The sequence below is a fragment of the Berghia stephanieae genome, chromosome 9 (genome assembly GCF_034508935.2).
Source record: "Berghia stephanieae isolate SIO BIC M18660-M18661 chromosome 9, UCSD_Bste_1.3, whole genome shotgun sequence".
Taxonomy (NCBI): domain Eukaryota; kingdom Metazoa; phylum Mollusca; class Gastropoda; order Nudibranchia; family Aeolidiidae; genus Berghia; species Berghia stephanieae.
Window position 1 is genome coordinate 23,156,458 of NC_088368.1, and position 19,717 is coordinate 23,176,174.

The 19,717-nt window shown below is 37.3% G+C and overlaps 1 protein-coding gene across 5 annotated transcripts in view; it reads right to left on the reverse strand.

Moving 5' to 3' along the window:
- LOC144979885 (choline transporter-like protein 2) overlaps positions 1 to 19,717 on the reverse strand; it is a 72,107-nt gene that overhangs the window by 14,866 nt on the left and 37,524 nt on the right. For all 5 annotated transcript variants that reach the window (XM_078927129.1, XM_078927126.1, XM_078927127.1 and 2 more), the window contains 4 exons: positions 14,860 to 14,991; positions 14,192 to 14,291; positions 10,531 to 10,623; positions 5,191 to 5,293 (listed from right to left, as the gene is read on the reverse strand). In XM_078927129.1, the coding sequence (XP_078783255.1) occupies positions 5,191 to 5,293; positions 10,531 to 10,623; positions 14,192 to 14,291; positions 14,860 to 14,991 (428 nt within the window). The remainder of the gene's footprint in view (positions 1 to 5,190; positions 5,294 to 10,530; positions 10,624 to 14,191; positions 14,292 to 14,859; positions 14,992 to 19,717) is intronic.

A 19,717-nucleotide genomic window follows, 5' to 3' on the forward strand; every position in this document is an offset into this window, starting at 1 on the left:
GACCTCCGGATTACCTTATGATGTTTTGTTATATTTTTCTTGTAATTTTCCATTCTCGCTTTGTCTGGCACTGTTTCATGCACACGTTTTCAGATCTTTTTCTTACGCCGGTGCCTGCTCCTTAACTCTCTCCTTAGCAGCCATTTTCAAGATTTTCCCCAAAACTTCATACCCAACAAACACAAAATTATTTGTTTTATCACTCAAGCACAGATCAATGTTTACATAATAACATGATCTTCAATGTCAGAGAGAGCGAGCAAGCGGCATCTGGCGATTTAGCTAAGGTTTGATACATGGGAGATTATTTAACTCATTCAATCCTAGACATTTTTGCTACTTTCCAAAATTTTAAAAATGTATTAAAAATGAACGTGTAAATAGATAGTTTTATTCAACTACCATTAACATGCAAAAACTAAAAAAAAAAAACCCATTAGCTTTGATACTAATAGGCATGGGGTAAAAGTAACTAGGGTAAACTACGGATAGAGTCGATGTTAGGGTTGAGTGAGTTGATTCGAATTTTTCAAAAAAGATTTGAGTAGCGATGCAATTATATTTTCTACAAAACGCTGAGATGTCGTGTATGATACTGCACCAAATAAAAGTTTCCACAAACCATCATCTTCAATGTCGGGGAAAACTAGCTTGAGGAAACTGGCCAAGGTTTGTGTACATGTGAGATGATTTAATCGAATTAGGTCGTGGTCGACGTGTACATATAATATATGCAGGTTTGACATCCGGACACAATTATGGGCCTAGTTTAACATTGTTGTAATGGACAATATTGTGCGCCTTTTTTTTTTAGATTTACATTACAACAATGAGCCCATAAGGAATTGGGTTATGAGACCTGAAAATAAGTGCACGTCGGTAGTAGTGCAATTTTATTTTCTAAAAGACACTGATATATTGTGTATGATAAAAGATGAATGTTTACAATATAATTTTATTCTTCAACATCAGGAAAATACTTGCTAGCGGCAAATGGCTATTTGGCTAAGGTTTTAATATGAGATTATACAATTGAAGCACTGGCAGCGTTGCAAACTATTTTAAAACAGAAACCTTAAAATTTATGTATAATAATACTCTACCAGATAAAACAGAGGACAATAAGGTTATAACAGTAACGCATGACATTTATTGTTGAGCGCTCCACCATATCATGAGGAAATCCTCGGACCGCTTTACAGGGTGGGTCAACACGTTAATTCGGAAAAAAAAACAAAGTCTTGAGATGCTTTTTATACATATATTCTTTGTTATCTCCAACCCCCCCCCCCCCCCCCGCCCCCAAAAAATTAATTAATTAATAAATATCAAGGCAGCTTCTCTTCTCTTTTCTCTCTTCTCTCTCTCTCTCTCTCTCTCTCTCTCTCTCTCTTCTCTCTTCTATCTATCTATCTATCTATCTATCTATCTATCTATCTTCTATCTATCTATTTCTATCTTCTTATATCTACTCTCTATCTATTTATCTTCTCTCTCTTCTATCTATCTATCTATCTATCTCTCTCTCTCTCTCTCTCTCTCTCTCTCTCTCTATATATATATATATATATATATATATATATATATATATATATATATATATACATCTCCTTCTTTCTGTGTGGAAGGGGGATGATGAACTTTTCCGGTATTTTTCCGTCTGTTTTTGCCAGGACAGCATCATCAAATAATACTTTTTCTTATTTTGCCTAGGTATTTAATATTAAAAAAAAAAAACAAGAACAACAAACTATTCTTAAGCTATCGTTCCAAGGTACTTACGCCCTGCAGCATGGAAGAAGAATGGGTTTAAAATAAGAGATTTTTGTTAGTTGTTGAAGTTATGGATACATTAATACACATCAATAATATAGCATATTTTTTACAGTTTCACCATACTGAATGTTCTTCGGAAACGATTCTTTAACCAGTTAAATGACGTTCTCTGGCAAAACATGTATTTAAAAATTTGGCTAGAAAAATCGTCCTTCAATTATCTCATCTTGGCAAAAAACTCTCAAACTTGGAACTTCACGAAGACCCAGGTTTGAGAGGTTTTTTTGCCAAGGTGAGGGTCATTTAAATCAATCGATATTTGAAGGACGAGTTGTTTTTTTGGCCAAATTTTAAAATACATGTTTTTTTTCCAGAGTACAAGAGTAACTAGTTAATTCCCAAGCAGGCTATAATATGGAAACAAATTTTATACCGTGTAAATTCCCTATTGGATGACAATTTCTTTTTTTTTTTTTTTGCTTTAACACTTTTCAATAACGATTATTTACACCTGAATCAAGTGGGATAATGTGAGTAAATTTACCTTTCACAAAGACAGAACACCGGGTTAGTTAGCATTCATTGCAATACAGAATGTATCATACATATAATGTGAACAATAACTTTTCAACGGAGAATGTAAACATGCATTCAAACGTGTACCCATGGCCACTTAACTCTCTCCTTACCAGCCATTTTTAGGATTTTCCCCAAAACTTCACACCCAACTAACACAAAAATAGATTTTTTACAACTCAAACACAATAGCAGTAAGTTCTTGCGATACATAATATCTTTAGCACAGCATGATCTACAACATACTGTTCATTTTCTTTAAATGTTATGATGTACAAGAAAAATTTTAATAAGAAAAATGTTGGTTGTATCGTAACGAATGTGACGATTTTCCTATAGTTGGTAAGGAGAGAGGGTTAAGGCGGCTAATGGGAGCGATCTATATTCAGGCTTTCATCCAACCGAGTCATCGATCACAAGATATGGTGGTGTCCATCAATTGGATATCTCTTAATAAATGTAAAGGCACTGCTTTGTTTCTGACATGTGTAAATAATTGGTCAAAACGAACCTATTGTGATTGTGGGTACTTTGAAAACTGTGAACACGTTTTTATTACGTAGATCATTTTGAGCACATTTTGCAATGTGACCAAATACTGTGACATATAGAAAAATAATATAAATCGCTCTAATTGAAAGTAGGACTAGAAACCCAATAAATAAATCCCAAATCTTCAACCTTACGTTAACTTTTATAACTTCTCATCCAAATGTCTTATGAAGGACGTAAAATATGATTGGTTATATATCAACGTGTACTTATTTGCAGGTCTAATAACTCAAACTATCATGGGCTCATTGTTGTAATGGAAATACTCTCAAACCAATGCAAAATATTACCATTACAACAATAATAAAAAAAGGTCACACTTGTGTCCGGTTATCTGACCTGCAAATAATATGTGCACGTAGGTCAGTATCACCAAAACGGTAGATTTTTGTGGTTTGTCTACTCGATCAATAACTATCTATCTCTTTAGAATTTAAGATTTATACACGTTTCTGACATGCCATAACGATGTAATATTTTCCAAATAACCTCCCAATCAATACTATCGAATGCCTTTTCAAAGTCAATAAATTCATATTAAGTGGTGATTACCACTCAAGAGACTGTTCTTTTATAATCCGGAGCGTACAGGATTCGTCTTTTCTGAATCGAGCTTGCTCATGGTGAAAATTCCCATCAAGTGTAGTTTGCAGCCTCTCCAATATCTCTCGAGTGAAGACTTTACTAGGAATTCAAAGGAGTAAAATGACTCGCCAGTTCTTACAATCCCATATCTCTCCCTTTTCTGAGAACTTGAAAACATATATCCTTTCTTCCAATCTAAAGGTATTTGGTTTTGACTCCATATTTTCAAAAATAGATGGTGCAACATGGCCACTGTGGCGTCTAAATTCGTTTTGAGGGCCTCTGACGCCATCCATCTAATCTTGGAGTTTTTTCCTTTTTTATTCCCTTTAATGCTTTGTAAATTTCTATTCTAGATGGGGGTGCTGTATTTACATCTAAACTTGTTTTGGCTGGTTCTATTTCTAGGGGTGTGTCAAGTGGAGCCCGATTTAGTTCTTCGAAATGTTCCATCCATCGATTTCTCTGTGCTATTTCTGTTGTCAGAGGTTGTCCGTTTCCATCCTTTACAGTCCCGGCTTGTGGCGTTTTTATTACCTGAAAGAGCGTTGGTGGTATGTATTATAAAATGTTTTAAGTCTCTTTTGCCAATTGCTTCTCTCAGCTAAGCCATTGAAGTATATCCTTTTGTCCTTTCTTGCACTTCTCCTGACTTTTTGTTAAGAATGTTGATTCATTTTTCAAATCTTATTTTTCTTCGTTATTCTGACAATGGTTTATTTCCAGTTTAATCGTTTTCCTTTCATCAAAAAGATCCCAGGTTTCATTTGAAAGCCAAACCGTGTCATTTCTTGATAAGAGTTCCTAGGCATGCTTCATACCAGGTGTTCTTCAAACAGGTCCAGTGTTCTTCAAGGCTTTTTTCCTCGACAAGATTTTCTAAAAGCTCGAATTTATTTCGTAAGCAGGTGCTTTATGTGTTATTGTTGTATTGTTCTTTAAGTTTTTGGATATTACATTGGTGGTGAAGTCGCTCGCAATTTCTCTGTATGCCCTAAGATTGAGCTTCAAAATTTCTAAAAGTAGATGATGGTTTGAGGCTACGTCAGCTCACGTTTAGTACGCACGGGTGTCTATAAATCTGCATCTCCGCCTTCTTGATATTGTGAGGTAGTCAATTTGGTGTTCAATTTGTCCAGCAGCTAATGTCTTTGTTGATTTGTGGATATTTTCATGGGGAAAGACACTGCCGCCAATCACCAAGTCATCAAATGCGTGGAACTCGACGAAAAGTTCACCATTTTAATTCATAATACCCACTGCTTATGTGTCCATAATTAAGTCCTTTCCTCTGGCCCAATTTTTGCAATAACGTCACCCATCAAAACTTTGATGTCTTTGTCAGGAGCTTAATCAAATGTGGCCTGAAGCATGTCATAAAACTCGTGTTTAAATTCTATGTCTGAATTGGTGGTGGGTGTATAGACTTGGAAAATAGTGACTTTTCTCCCTTTGGAGTTCAACCTAGCTGACAAGATCCTAGATGAAATATTTCCCATTCAATGAGTGCTTGAGTACTGTTCATGGTCATGATTGCAACTCCTTCTGTGTGGTTACAAGTCTCGTCTTCGATATTTATTTTTCTTTTAACTAAATTTAACAACCATGCCGTCGGCTAAAATGAGCTACAACTGTTGCAACCACTGCAAAGCAATTAAGACATAAAATGAAATAAAACAGCAGTTTATACTTGGTACTTACATCTGGGTCACAGGGTACTCTCTTCAGGTAGTAGTCGACTCCATTATCAGAAGTATTGGTTGAGTTGCTGTAGTAATCCTTATCGCCCATCGAGGCTACGTAACTGATTGTCGAGCAGTGAAGGACTTGTCAACAAATGAGATTGAATATATTCATGGAGTATATGGATAGTTTTTATTGGTACATGTTGAATTGTTTGAAATGTTTCTATTCGTGTGATAGATGTCAGGTCGGGGACGCAGGGAGAAAAGGAGAAAGGAAGAGAAAGAGATAGATAGATAGATAGATAGATAGATAGATAGATAGATAGATAGATAGATAGATAGATAGATAGAGAAAGGGAGAGAGAGAGAGAGAGAGAGAGAGAGAGAGAGAGAGAGAAATAGATAGAGAGAGAGGAAGCGATAGATAGACAGATAGAGAAAAAAAGATAGATAGATAGAGAGAAGAGCTTGAGCTTTTATATAGCGCAATATCCACTTAATGTGCTCAAAGCACTTTACAAGGGGTCCCTAACCAACAGCAACATTTAACATGTAGAACGAGTCATGACGCCTGTTAGGCGTTAATACATTTTTTTCCGACAGAGACAACGCTGTTAACGGCCAGGTACACATTTTACACCTGAGAACGGTGATAGAATGTGAGTAAAGTGCCTTTTCCAAGGACTCAGCTATGCGCCGAGTGAGGCCCGAACTCAGGACCTTCCGATCCGAAAGTGAGTATCATACCACGAGACCACATGATCGCAAAAAGATAGATAGATAGATAGATAGATAGATAGATAGATAGATAGGTAGGTAGGTAGGTAGGTAGGTAGGTGGCGACAGAGAGAGAGAGAAAGAAAGAGAGAGAGAGAGAGAGAGAGAGAGAGAGAGAGAGAGAGAGAAAGAGAGATTCTGACGTTGGTAGGTGTGTCTTTATGACTGTTTCATCATCATCATCATCATCATCATCATCATCATCATCATCATCATCATCATCATCATCATCATCACCATCATCATCATTATCACCGTCTAGCAGCTTAGTGTCAACGTTTATTTTCATAAGTATGGGACTTTGTTATGCTTGTATCTGTAATTGAAAACAATAGTGTAGTTTATTTTACGTAACAAAAAGGATAATTCCATGTTATTGGTCGTTTTACTTAAAAACGAATTGTTTCTTAAGCCCCACATAGACGCCGACATCCGCTGGTAGCGGGACGGATGACCTATCGCTGTGACCCGATCCCTGCGTTTATCGCAGATGATTTTTGCCCACATACGGGGAGATATTTTTTTTAGGCGATCGGCGATCGGGGGCGTGGCAGTATAAAAAAGTGGACAATTTTTTTCGGATTTTCGCTGTTTTCACGTCGGATTCGTGATCAGCGTCAAATTTACAATAGGTTTGATACTAAGAACTGTGTGTTTACTCCAAAAATTGGTGAAATTAGAAATAAATTTTAATTAATAGTGAGGCTACGATCCCAGTTACTGTGTTATTCTATCTTTCGTCTTGCGCACAATAGTGATTACTTCTCACTAAATTATATCAATTAGACTGTTGAAGGAACGAAATTGACATTATTCCACTCTTTGTTATTGTATTAAGGCAGTCATTTTGGTAATTAGTTCTCACTAAATTATATCAATCAGACTTTTAACGTTCAAGGTTACTTGTAGTTTTGTGTGACGGTACGTTATTTCCGACTGGTGGATGTTGTGAGCATTTTACCTAAACTCATAGCATCAATAACCGTCCAAGATATTCCCATCATATGTAGCAATAGCTATAAGAGAGAGAGAGAGAGAGAGAGAGAGAGAGAGAGAGAGAGAGAGAGAAAGAGAGAAAAATTTACTTGCGCTATATATACCGCTATATTCAATAAAGGTGCTCAAATCACTTTATAAGGGTCTTTGGCCAACATAAAAACATGTTAGACGAGACATGACTGTTAAGCGATATTGCAATTGTTTCCCGACAGAGACGACGCTGTAAACAGCGAGGTACTCATTTTAACAGTGAACAAGGTGAGAGAATGCGAGTAAAGAGCCTTTTCCAAGGACTCAATTATGCGCCACTCAGAGCGGGACTCGAATCCAGTACCGTCCGATCCAAAGGCGAGTGTCATTTCACAAGATCACATGCATAGCCGCACAAAAAAGTGATGAGAGAATAGATTCATATGTATTGAAGGAGGAGAGAGCGGATGGAGTGAGTAAAGTTCTTGGATATTTATAGAAGGAACCAAATTGACGTCACTCATCTCATTGTTATTGTTTTTAGACACCCATTTTTATGATTAGTTCTCATTAAAATATATCAGACTATAACGTTCAAGATTCCATGTAGATCTTTGGGCTGGAGTGATATTTCTGGCTGGCGGACTTTGTGAGTATTTTAATTTAACACAGAGCATCAATAGAAGGAATGAATTGGACGTTAGTCAACCCGTTGTTATTGCTTTTAGACAGCATTTTATAATTAACTTATCACTAAGTTATATCAATCAGACAATGAACGTTCGCGTTTGCAGTTTTGTGTGTTAATATGTTATACCCCGATGGAGATGTCGTGAGTATTTTTCCAATACGCATAACATCCATACATTTGCAATCCGATTTAAGTTTAAAAGCAACGTAGACCACGGAAATTTTTCCATTTTGTGGACAATAAAGATTTGTTATTTATCGTCATTATTATTATTATTATTATTATTATTATTATTATTATTATTATTATTATTATTATTATTATTATTATTATTTATAAAACAAATCGACAGTGTTCCCGTGGTAGGTGAAACGGGTATTCCTCGGGACTACTCGCATTCGCACCCCCCCCCCCCCCAACCACCACCGCCACCACACACACGCACACAGCTCTTTTTTTTTTTTTTTGGGGGGGGGGGGGTTGTTTGTAGAGTATAATTCAGGGTTACAATGCCCACCCCTGTCATCACATAGTCAAGGCTTTTTGGCATCTGCCAATTCCAAATGTCTGTGTCAAGGTCGACCGTCATGTCGCGTCAACGGGTGAGGAGGAAAAAAAAAAACAAAAAAAAAAAAAAAAAAACTGGCATATTATTATATCATTACATTGAAAATTATGAAAACTATTTTTTATTTTGTATGAAATCCTTTATAAATTTTACGATGATCAAGAACGAAACTTTTGCCATCTACCTCTTCCTGGCGCAACATTTATAAAAATATTATTTAAAAAAAATAATAACACAGCATTTATTTGGCGCAATATCCACGGGCTCAAAGCGCTTTACAAGGGGTCCCAAGGCAACAGCAATATTAAACTTGAAAGACGAGACATGACGCCTGTCAGGCGATGTGACATTTTTTCCTAACAAATTCAACGAACGGCCATTTACTCATTTTACACCTGAGTACGGTGAGAAAATGTGAGTAAAGAGCATTTTCCAAAGACTCAACTCTGCGCAACGCAGAGCGGGTCTCGAAACCTGAACCTTCCGATCTGGAAGTGAGAGTCATACCACAAAACAGGGAGAAGCACGGTTCTGTCGGCCACATAACCTCAATATTAATTAAATTTTATTTCTAATTTCATCAATTTTTGGAGTAAAAACATAGTTCTTGGTATCAAACCTATTGTAAATTCGACGCTGATCACGAATCTGACGTCAAAACAACGAAAATCCGAAAAAAATTGTCCAATTTTTTATACTGCCACGCCCCCGATCGCCGATCGCCTCGAAAAATATTAAGCAAAGCGGGCTTTGCGAGCGATGGACCGTACCTAGGTTTATCGGCCAGGTATTTGGCCACACACATTGCGTTTTCACCCCGGTTTGCCTGATCGGGGTCTGGACCAGGATCATATCCGGGCGTGTATGGAGCCTTTAAGAAAGGTTTTTTTCTCATCTTGCACCCCCCCCCTCTCTCTCTCTCTCTCTCTCTCTCTCTCTCTCTCTCTCTCTCTCTGTCTCTCTCTCTCTCTCTCTATCTATCTATCTATCTATCTATCTATCTATCTATCTATCTATCTATCTATCTATCTCTCTCTCTCTCTCTCTCTCTCGCTCTCTCTCTCTCTCTCTCTTTGATGGGAACTCTCTATTTCTTGGAGAATCTACCATTAAAAGTAACATTAAGGCCTATTTTATTAGAAAATATTTGATAGACTAAAATATGTTTCTCTATATAGAATATGTTTCATTGTATGAACACCAAAATGTAGTACTTTTTTATAGTATCCACCTGTAATATTGATAAGGCGCCTAGATCTAGTTGTATATCGAATAGGGCGGTACATAGGATTCTTCTCCTCCTTCTCCTCCTTCTCCTCCTCCTCCTCCTCCTCCTTCTCCTTCTCCTTCTCCTTCTCCTTCTTCTTCTTCTTCTTCTTCTTCTTCTTCTTCTTCATTATTATTATTATCATTATTATTATTATTATTATTATTATTATTATTATTATTATTATTATTATTATTATTATTATTATTATTATTATTATTATTATTATTATTATTAACCATATTATTATTATTATTATCATCATCATCATCATCATCATCATCATCATCATCATCATCATCATCATCATTACTATTATTTTAACTATTATTATTATTATTATTATTATTATTATTATTATTATTATTATTATTATTATTATTATTATTAATACTTACCAACTGATACACCTTGTTATAATAATAAAAATGCGTTTGAGAGGATGGATCACATTTAATATAGATAGAATGAAGTTGACGCCACTCGTATCTATGCTATTGTTTTTTCCCATCCACGATTATGAGTAATTCTCACTTAACTGTTTTATCAATACTATATAAGTTTATGGTTACACAGAGTTTTGTGTGTTGGTCCGTTATACTTCCGGATGGCAATGTCGTGACCTTCTTAACCAAGCGCATAATATAAAGACATAAACTCTGTGTAACCATGAACTTTTATAGTCTGGTTAATACAGTTTAGTGAGAACAACTCACAAACGCGGATGGCAAAAACAATAACAAAGGCCTGAGTGACGTCATCTGCATACTATCTATAGATAGAATGCGCTTGGCCAAGGAGTTCACAACATTGCCGTCCGGAAGTATAACGGACCAACACACAAGCTCTGTGTAACCATGAACTTTTATAGTCTGGTTAATACAGTTTAGTGAGAACAACTCACAAACGCGGATGGCAAAAACAATAACAAAGGCCTGCGTGACGTCATCTGCATACTATCTATAGTCTGGTTAATACAGTTTAGTGAGAACAACTCACAAACGCGGATGGCAAAAACAATAACAAAGGCCTGAGTGACGTCATCTGCATACTATCTATTTCATGAGATTCGTGGAAAGGATACAGAGCAGCGATAAGCCAGTAACCGAATACGATGAGTTGAAGGATGAAGGGGATGATAGGCCAAAACAACGTGGAGAACATGTTGCCCACGGCTCTGGGGATAGAAACGATAACATCATATTCATTCAGTGATAGTTCACAATATCTCAATAATAAGAACGGATGTTATTGGTTGTGTGTTTGTATGTGTGTGTGTATGTGTGTAGCCATTGTTAAGTTATAGATAGTATGCGCTTGGCTAAGAAGCTCATAACATTGCGATCCGGAAGTATAACGGACCAACACACAAACTCTGTGTAACCATGAACTTTTAAAGTCTGGTTAATGCAGTTTAGTGAGACAACTCACAAACGCGGATGGCAAAAACAATAACAAAGGCCTTGTTGACGTCATCTTCGAACTATCTATAGCCTGACACTGAAACCGTCGCCATCCTTAAGTTATAGCCTGACACTGAAACCCAAAAAGACTGGCATTTTGACGTCATTATTTGGTTTTTGCAGCGCCTAGTGAGTTAGTAGTGCTCATGGAAAGAAGTGGTCCCATTGGTTGAACTATAGATAGTATGCAGATGACGTCACTCAGGCCTTTGTTATTGTTTTTGCCATCCGCGTTTGTGAGTTGTTCTCACTATACTGTATTAACCAGACTATAAAAGTTCATGGTTACACAGAGTTTGTGTGTTGGTCCGTTATACTTCCGGATGGCAATGTTGTGAACTCCTTGGCCAAGCGCATTCTATCTATAGATGCAATCCGCCACCCAGATATAACGTATCAACACACAAAACTATGTGTAACCTTGAACGGTTAGTCTGATTACTGATTGATACAATTTAGTGAGAACTAAACTGAGAAATGGCTGGTTAAAAAGTATAACAAAGAGCTGCGTGATGCCAATTTCGTTCCTTCTATTTATTCAGAGAACATTAGATAATAAAATTAATAACAAAAACGGATGTTTTGTTTGGGGTTTGCTTTTTTATGTTGTTTTTTTTTTTAAATATTTGTTTTAATGTTCTTCTCTGCTTTTATCTGTTGTCTCAACGTGAACATATTTGCAGATCACCTCATACAATGGGCATGATCGAAAGATTATTCGAAGATGACGTCACACAGGTCTCTGTCATTGGTTTTTGCCATCCGCGTTTATGAGTAATGCTCACTGAACTGTATTAACCTGACTATAAACGTTCATGGATACATACAGTTGTGTGTGTTGGTCCGTTATACTTCCGGATGGCAATGTTATGAGCTTCTTAGCCAAGCGCATACTATCTATATTACCTTTCCATGTGTTCGAGGTCATTGGTCACATTGCAAAAAGTGCTCAAAATGACCCACATAGTGAAAAGTGTTCACAGCTTTTGAAATATCTAACATCACGATTGGTCATTTGATTCAGCTTGACACATGGGTTTGTTTATAAATAGTATGCAGATGACGTCACTCAGATCGTTGTTATTGTTTTTTGCCATCCGCGTTTATGAGTAATGCTCACTGAACTGTATTAACCCGACTATAAACGGTCATGGATACACACCGTTTTGTGTGTTGGTCCGTTATACTTCCGGATGGCAATGTTATGAGCTTCTTAGCCAAGCGCATACTATCGATATTACCTTTCCATGTGTTCGAGGTCATTGGTCACATTGCAAAAAGTGCTCAAAATAACCCACATAGTGAAAAGTGTTCACAGCTTTTGAAATATCTAACATCACGATTGGTCATTTGATTCAGCTTGACACATGGGTATGTTTATAACGTTTGTAAACAAAGCAGTGTGTTTATATATGTTAAGAAATATCTAATCGTTGGAAAGCAACAAACCATGTGATTGATGACCTGGTTGGACGAAAACATGGATATAGATCGCTCCCATTATTATGGGATCATTTTAACATTGCTGTAATGTATCATCTTTTCCGTTGGTTTGAGAGTGCTTCCATTACCACAATCAGACCACAACATATTTGGATTATCAGATCTGCAAATAAGTACACGTCGGGGTTGGTTTTTTTTTCTTTCTTCTTTTTAATAAAAGGAACGAAATTGACGTCACTCAACAACTATGTTATTGTTTTTATACAGCCTCATGGCTGATTAGTTCTCACTCCATTATAACAATCAGATATAAAAGTTAACGGTAACACATAGACTTCTATGTTATATGGCATCAATATTATTATTTCGAAGAGTGATGCATAATGTGTAATGTCCAATATATTCTTACTTATGTTTTAAGGGCATTTAAGGAACACTTGGTCAATTTCGAAGCCTTGTTACTGATATATAACAAGATATATCCTAATATAGATAGTATGCGCTTGGCTTAGAAGCTCAAAACATTGCCATCCGGAAGTACAACGGACCAACCACATAACTATGTGTGACCATGAACTTTTATAGTCTGGATAATACAGTTGTTGTTTTCTTGTCATCCACGTTTATGAGTAATTGGCTTCAACAGTCATGACGTCACTTCCTCGTAATGACGCATAGTAACTTAGTAACTGGCTCTAAACTATCGGAACAGTCGCGGACGCCCTTATGAAATATTTCTCCGACGAGCATAAAAGTATATCCAGATGAGAAAACCATTATTTAAAAAAAATGATCTTTTCTATAGAGCAATATCCACTAAACGTGGTCAAAGCGCTTTACAAGGGGTCCCTGGCCAACAGCAACATTTAACATGTGAGTAAAGACCCTTCTCCAATGACTATACGCCAAGCAATGCTCGAACACAGGACCTTCCGATCCCAAAGCGAGTGTCATACCACTAGATCACATAGCCGCACACATTATAAATATGATCATGTTTTGACTTTTATACATTCTGATCACATGACATATGTAAAGTTCTAGCCAGCATAAAGAATAAAAAGTACCAATTTTCTTTGTTTAGAACCACACTGCTCGCCGTTGCTGGGCGACGTGACATCAGACTATTGAATCCAAGTCCCCCTGAAATGTATTAACCAAACTATAAACGTTCAAGGTTACACAGAGTTCTGTATGTTGGTCAGTTCTACTTCCGGATGGCAATGTTGTGAGCTTCTTAGCCAGGCGCATACTATTTATAGGGACGCATGTCGGAGATTTATATGTAACTTGGGCATTTATATAGACTAATATCCACTAAACCTGCTTTTCAAGTGGTAACACTTGACATGTAGGTCTAGACATGCAGCCTGTTAACGCGTCGCTCGTGAAGAACAGGACTTAAACCTGGACCTTGCGACCCGTAGGTGAATGTCATACCACTGAAACACAAGGCTAAGACGTATTTATAAACTAATCGATGACAGATAAATAAATAAATATGGACATTTATATAGCGCGTTTCCGCGGTTTTATCATGCTCCATGCGCTTCATGTTACATTCATTTCCTCAACAGGTCATACTGAATCATATTTCCCTTTTATACAGTACCAGTCGCCTGTTATGGGTCCTTTTAGTACTAATACTCATACCATATACGTAACTGCCTATAACTTCTCAACTTAAGTGTCTTACTCAAGGACACAATGCATCCGGGCCAGAATCTACCACGATCATCGATAACCATTCGGTCAGTGAACACTGTCAACATTGGTTGGATATTGTGATAAGCCGAGAACACAACTTAATATTTAGCCATCGAGGTACTCGGATCTTACCTGCTCGCTTCTTTGATGAGCTCGATCGCGATACAAATTCTTTTGATTAGGAATAGGAACAACAGGAGGAGGACTCCAATGACGACAGCGGTGATGATACCTGGAGGTGGGGATGATGATGAAAATGACGATGTTTTTGTTGTTGATGATAATGATGATGAGTGTGATGATGATGATGATAATGATGATGATGATGATGATGATGATGATGATGATGATGATGATGATGATGATAGAGATGATAGAGATGACGATGATGTTATTGATGATGATGATGATGATGATGATGATGATGATGATGATGATGATGATGATAGAGATGATAGAGATGACGATGATGTTATTGATGATGATGATGATGATGATGATGATGATGATGATGATGATGATGATGATAATGATGATGATGATGATGATAATGATGATGGCAAATGCTGACTGCGTCAACAATACCAGCAATTGAAATAATTTTACTCACTATTCAACAGAAGGTATGATTATAATACTCCGCCTGAAACAGGACATTCAACAATCACCAATCCAATTTGTGTTTTCTGTTTTATTCATGGTTCTATCTATTGATTAAGGATATACCCAAATCGTCCACATTATTCTTCTAGATCTTAAAATTTCCCTCATCATTGTTTTTAATTTTTTTGCAGTCTTACCAAAGGCAAGCCAAGTCTCTTTGAGCGAGGTGTAGTAGTTGAAATTGTCAGCAAATTTGCTTGAAATCTCGTACTCCGCTGTGGCGTTCATGTCTTTGAGGTCGTTGTATTCGTTAAAACTGTAGTAACACGCTGGAAATGAAAAGGGTTAATGTATAATATATTAAATGGTATTATTATACCCTTTAGTATTCATTCAAACTTAGGAATCACGCTGGAAATGAAAAGAGTTATTGTATTATAATAATATGTAAAATGGTATTACGTATCATACCCTTTAGTTTTGGGGGAAAAACCCGATTTTACCATTGTCTTTGATGTCGTTGTATTCGTTAAAACTGTAATAGCACACTGGAAATGAAAAGGATTAATGTATATTATATTAAATGGTATTACGTATCATACCCTTTAGTTTTGGGGGGAAAACCCGATTTTACCATTGTCTTTGATGTCGTTGTATTCGTTAAAACTGTAATAACACGCTGGAAATGAAAAGGATTAATGTATATGTTAAATGGTATCACAAATTATACCCTTTAGTTTTGGGGGAACCCCGATTTCACTCTTGTCTTTGATGTCGTGTCATTCGTTAAAACTGTAGTAATAAGCTGGAAATGAATATGACTAATGTATAATATGTTATGGTACTATTATACCCTTTAGTTTTGGGAGGAAACCCGATTTTAGGATTGTCTTTGATGTCGTTGTATTCGTTAAAACTGTATTAACACGCTGGAAATGAAAAGGATTAATGCATATTTAAATGGTATTACATATTATACCCGTTAGTTTTGGGGGGAAACCCGATTTTACTATCGGTACTATGTGTTTGGGTAAAATACAACATCCGCCAGCCTGATATAATGTACCAACACACCTTAAAGGTATACAGTCTGATTGACAGACTTAAGTGATAACTAATCATTAAAATGGCTGTCTAAAAACAATAACAAAGAGCTGAGTGACGTCAATTTCGTTCCCTCTATAACTCAATCAAAAAAAAATAGTGCGGCTATGTGGTCTTGGGTTCTTAAAGTCCCGCATGATTGAGTCATTGGATAAGCCTCTTTACTCACATTCTTTTGAACGTATGCAGTGTTGTCTCTGTGGGGAAAAAATGTAATATCACCTAGCAGGCGTCATGTTTCGTCTAACATGTCAAGTGTTGGAAACGCTTTGAGCTCGTTTTGTATAGATTGCGCTATATCAATGCTCAAGTTTTGTTTCGTTTTAATTGTTTCTTTTAGTTCCAATTATCCTTTGAACAAGTAGCTTTTCAAAAATGTTGTTTTTCTCATGCATCCGGTGTTACTAAAAATAGATTTTTGACAAGGGTGGAATTGACAATATATAACAAAAGTAATAAAAGACTCTTATATAGCGCCATAGTATCCCCAGCAATGCAGCTCTTGGCGCTTTACATCAGCACAAATTCATTTTTATGAAATTACATAATATCAACAAACAAAAAAGAATATTTTCAATGATTTCTTGAACACAGACAATGATTTGGACTCCCGGGTGATCTGTGGAATGGTGTTCCTTACAGATGGACCAAAATGAGTAAAGGAATTTTCTCCTCCTTTGTACAAATGTTTGGGATAGCCAAGCGGGTGGGGTCTTTGAGGAAACAGAAAAATAAGATTCTCGAATATTTCTTAAGGAGTTCTTTCAAGTTCAAGTTCAACGTCTTTATCTGCAAAAGGCGGATTGCCCATCACTGCAGATTTTATACAATTATGTGGTGACTTTCTCCATCATTGTGTTATTGAGTTGAAAGATAAACGTTTAATAGTTGACTAAATTTGTTGTTGTTGGTAATATCTAGGATTTCTGGTGGTAGAGTGTTGTTGGTAATATCTAGGATTTCTGGTGGTAGAGTGTTGTTGGTAATATCTAGGATTTCTGGTGGTATAGTGTTGTTGGTAATATCTAGGATTTCTGGTGGTAGAGTGTTGTTGGTAATATCTAGGATTTCTGGTGGTAGAGTGTTGTTGGTAATATCTAGGATTTCTGGTGGTAGAGTGTTCCATTCCTTGGTGGTTCTTGGTTCTGCAAGGTAGGGAGGGGTAGTGATTTCCAGACGGCGATAAACAATTACATATGATTTGAATTTGACCCTTTTCACATCGGGCAGCCAGTGAAATCTTTGAATCAGAGGTGTGGCAAAGGGTAGCCATCGATAGCCTGACATTGGACAAAAAATGACGTCAAAAGACAAGTCTTTGATCACAATAGAACACATACCGTGAGTTGCATTCAACAGTTCAACCAATGGGATCACTTGTTTCCTTGACCACTACTAACAACAACACACTAGACGCTGCACTAACCTAAAAAATGACGTCAAAGTCCTAGTGTGTTCTTGTGTCAGGCTATGACTTAACGATGGCTACGCCAGAACCCACTAGAAATTATATTTTGACGTCATTTTTTAGGTGTATGCAGGGCCTAGTTCTTCTTCTTCTTCTTCTTCGTTCCTCTGATGGACATCTATGGCTGCAGTCCGATATCTGCTATGAAGTCTGTGGTCCGCTTTAGGTCCTCAGCCTCGCCATAGAGCTTTGTGTTGAGTGTTGTAGGGGTGACCCAGTGGTTCGAACGTTGCACGTTGTATAATGGGCAATCCATAAGCACATGTAAAGTGGTTTCATGGTCGGTTCCACATGGGCAATAAGGGGTTGTTCCAATACCTAGCTTTGTAAACATATGTCCTCTTAGTCTATTGTGTCCTGTTCGGAGGCGGAATAGAGTGACTTGGCTACTTCGCTGAATGGCATGGGTTGGATCCTGCTTGTTGTGTTCCAGGTGTGTGTCATTCCTTTCTTTGTCTATTTTTAACTTTATTATTTTCTTTTGCTGATGGTAAGTGATTGACGACTTCGGTTGTTCCTTTTGGGCTCCTTCTTTGGCCAGTTGATCGGCAATTTCATTTCCATATATACCTACATGACTTGGAATCCACTGCAGCACAATTTTTCCTGTTTTATCAGATAAGCCCTCAAGGGCCTCCACAGTGTGTGCGGCTTCAGAGTCCTGGTAATTTTCAATAGACCGGAGAGCATCATCAGAGTCTGTCAAGTAAACCACATTTTTCCCGTATAGTCTGTGATCTCTGGATAGTTCTTCTGTTGCATTGAGGATGGCTTTTTCTTCAGTTTTAGTACTTGTGCACATTGAACCCACTGATACAGATATTTTTGTTTCTGTTTTATCTGTCCAGTGTATGAGTGCACCGGCACCTCCATTCATGAGGGGGCCGGAAACTGAGCCATCTGTATAAACTCTTATCCAGTTGGTCATTGGGTACTTTTTATCGATCATCTTTAGGGTTTGAGCATTGTCATTATTGCTTCGAATGTTTTTCTTGTTGATGGTTATGGATTTTTGTTTCTTTTTCCACGGTGGTGGTTTGAGATTTGGGACATTGATTTGGGCAATATCTTCCTTTGGTGTCACTTTATATTTGCTCTCTAGTTTTTGTCCCAAGGCGATGAAGTTTTCCCTTTTGAGTCGATTCTCTTTCTTTTCCATTGTACTTGGATGCAGTGGTTGGGATTCCATGAATTTTATCTTTGAGAATTGTGTCATTATTTTTAAATTTCGTTGTTCTTTGAGAGGTTTTATTCCTGTGTGGGTTTCCATCTTGTGAATTGGTGTTGTTTTCATTGCTCCAGTGATCACGCGTAGGCATTGGTTTTGGACTTTTTCAACCTTTTGAAATTGAGCCTGTGAGCACGTTCCCCATGCCGATATGGCATAGTCTATTGCAGGTCTTACATATCCAAGATATGTCTTCTTCAGGACTTTTGAGTTTGCTCCCCATTGCGTTCCAGCAAGTTTTCGGAGAAGCTGCATTCTCTTGTACCCTTTCTCTTGACTTTCATCTATTTGATGTTTCCAAGTGAGTCGAGGGTCAAATTTCACTCCTAAATACTTAGGCATAAGGTCTTCTCTCAGAATCTTTCCATCCAAAGTTAATCGCATAGATTGCTTTTTGGTTGATAAGCTGAATGTTGTGTATGTGGTTTTATCAGCATTTACTCTCATACCCCAGTCTTTTGTCCATTTGCTCAAAGCATCAAGAGTCATCTGTATCCTGGCCTTTGCGGTACCAATATTTCTTTCAGTGCATATCAGTGCAAGGTCATCTGCATACATGGCTGCTTTTACTCCTCTGCATTTGGTTTCGCAGATGTCATTGATAAAAACGACAAAGAGGGTTGGTGAGAGAACCCCGCCTTGTGGTACTCCATTTGTCATGTTCGTTAGCTTGCTTTTAGAGTTTTGAGATTGGACTCTTGCTTTTCGATTTGTGAGGTAATCTTTAATCCATGCAAACATGTTGTGTGAAACGTTGGCTTTCTTAAGTTTGAGAAGTAGTCCTTTTGTCCAGACTTTGTCAAATGCCTTTTCCATATCCACCCAAACTGTGACTGTGTGTTTTTTTTCTTGGTAACCATTTTCGATCAGCTGCGAGATGTATGTTATCTGGTCCTCTGTGCAGCGAAATTGTCTGAAACCAGCCTGTTCATCTGATATCAACTTATTGCTTTCTAAATACCATTGGAGACGGCGATTAACAATTCTCTCCATCAGTTTACCCAAGCAGCTTGTCAAACTTATTGGTCGGTAACTTTCGGGTTTATTTTTTGGCTTGCCATCCTTCTTTATTGGTATCATGGTTGCCTGTTTCCATTTGAGCGGAAGTTTACCCTGTTTCCAACTTGCATTGAACAGTTGTTTCATTTTCCTCTTTGTGAGGGTTCCTAGGTGTTTCAACATGTCATTAGTAACATCATCTGGACCTGGTGATTTGTTCGTTTTTAGAGATTTCAAGGCAATTTCTACTTCTTCT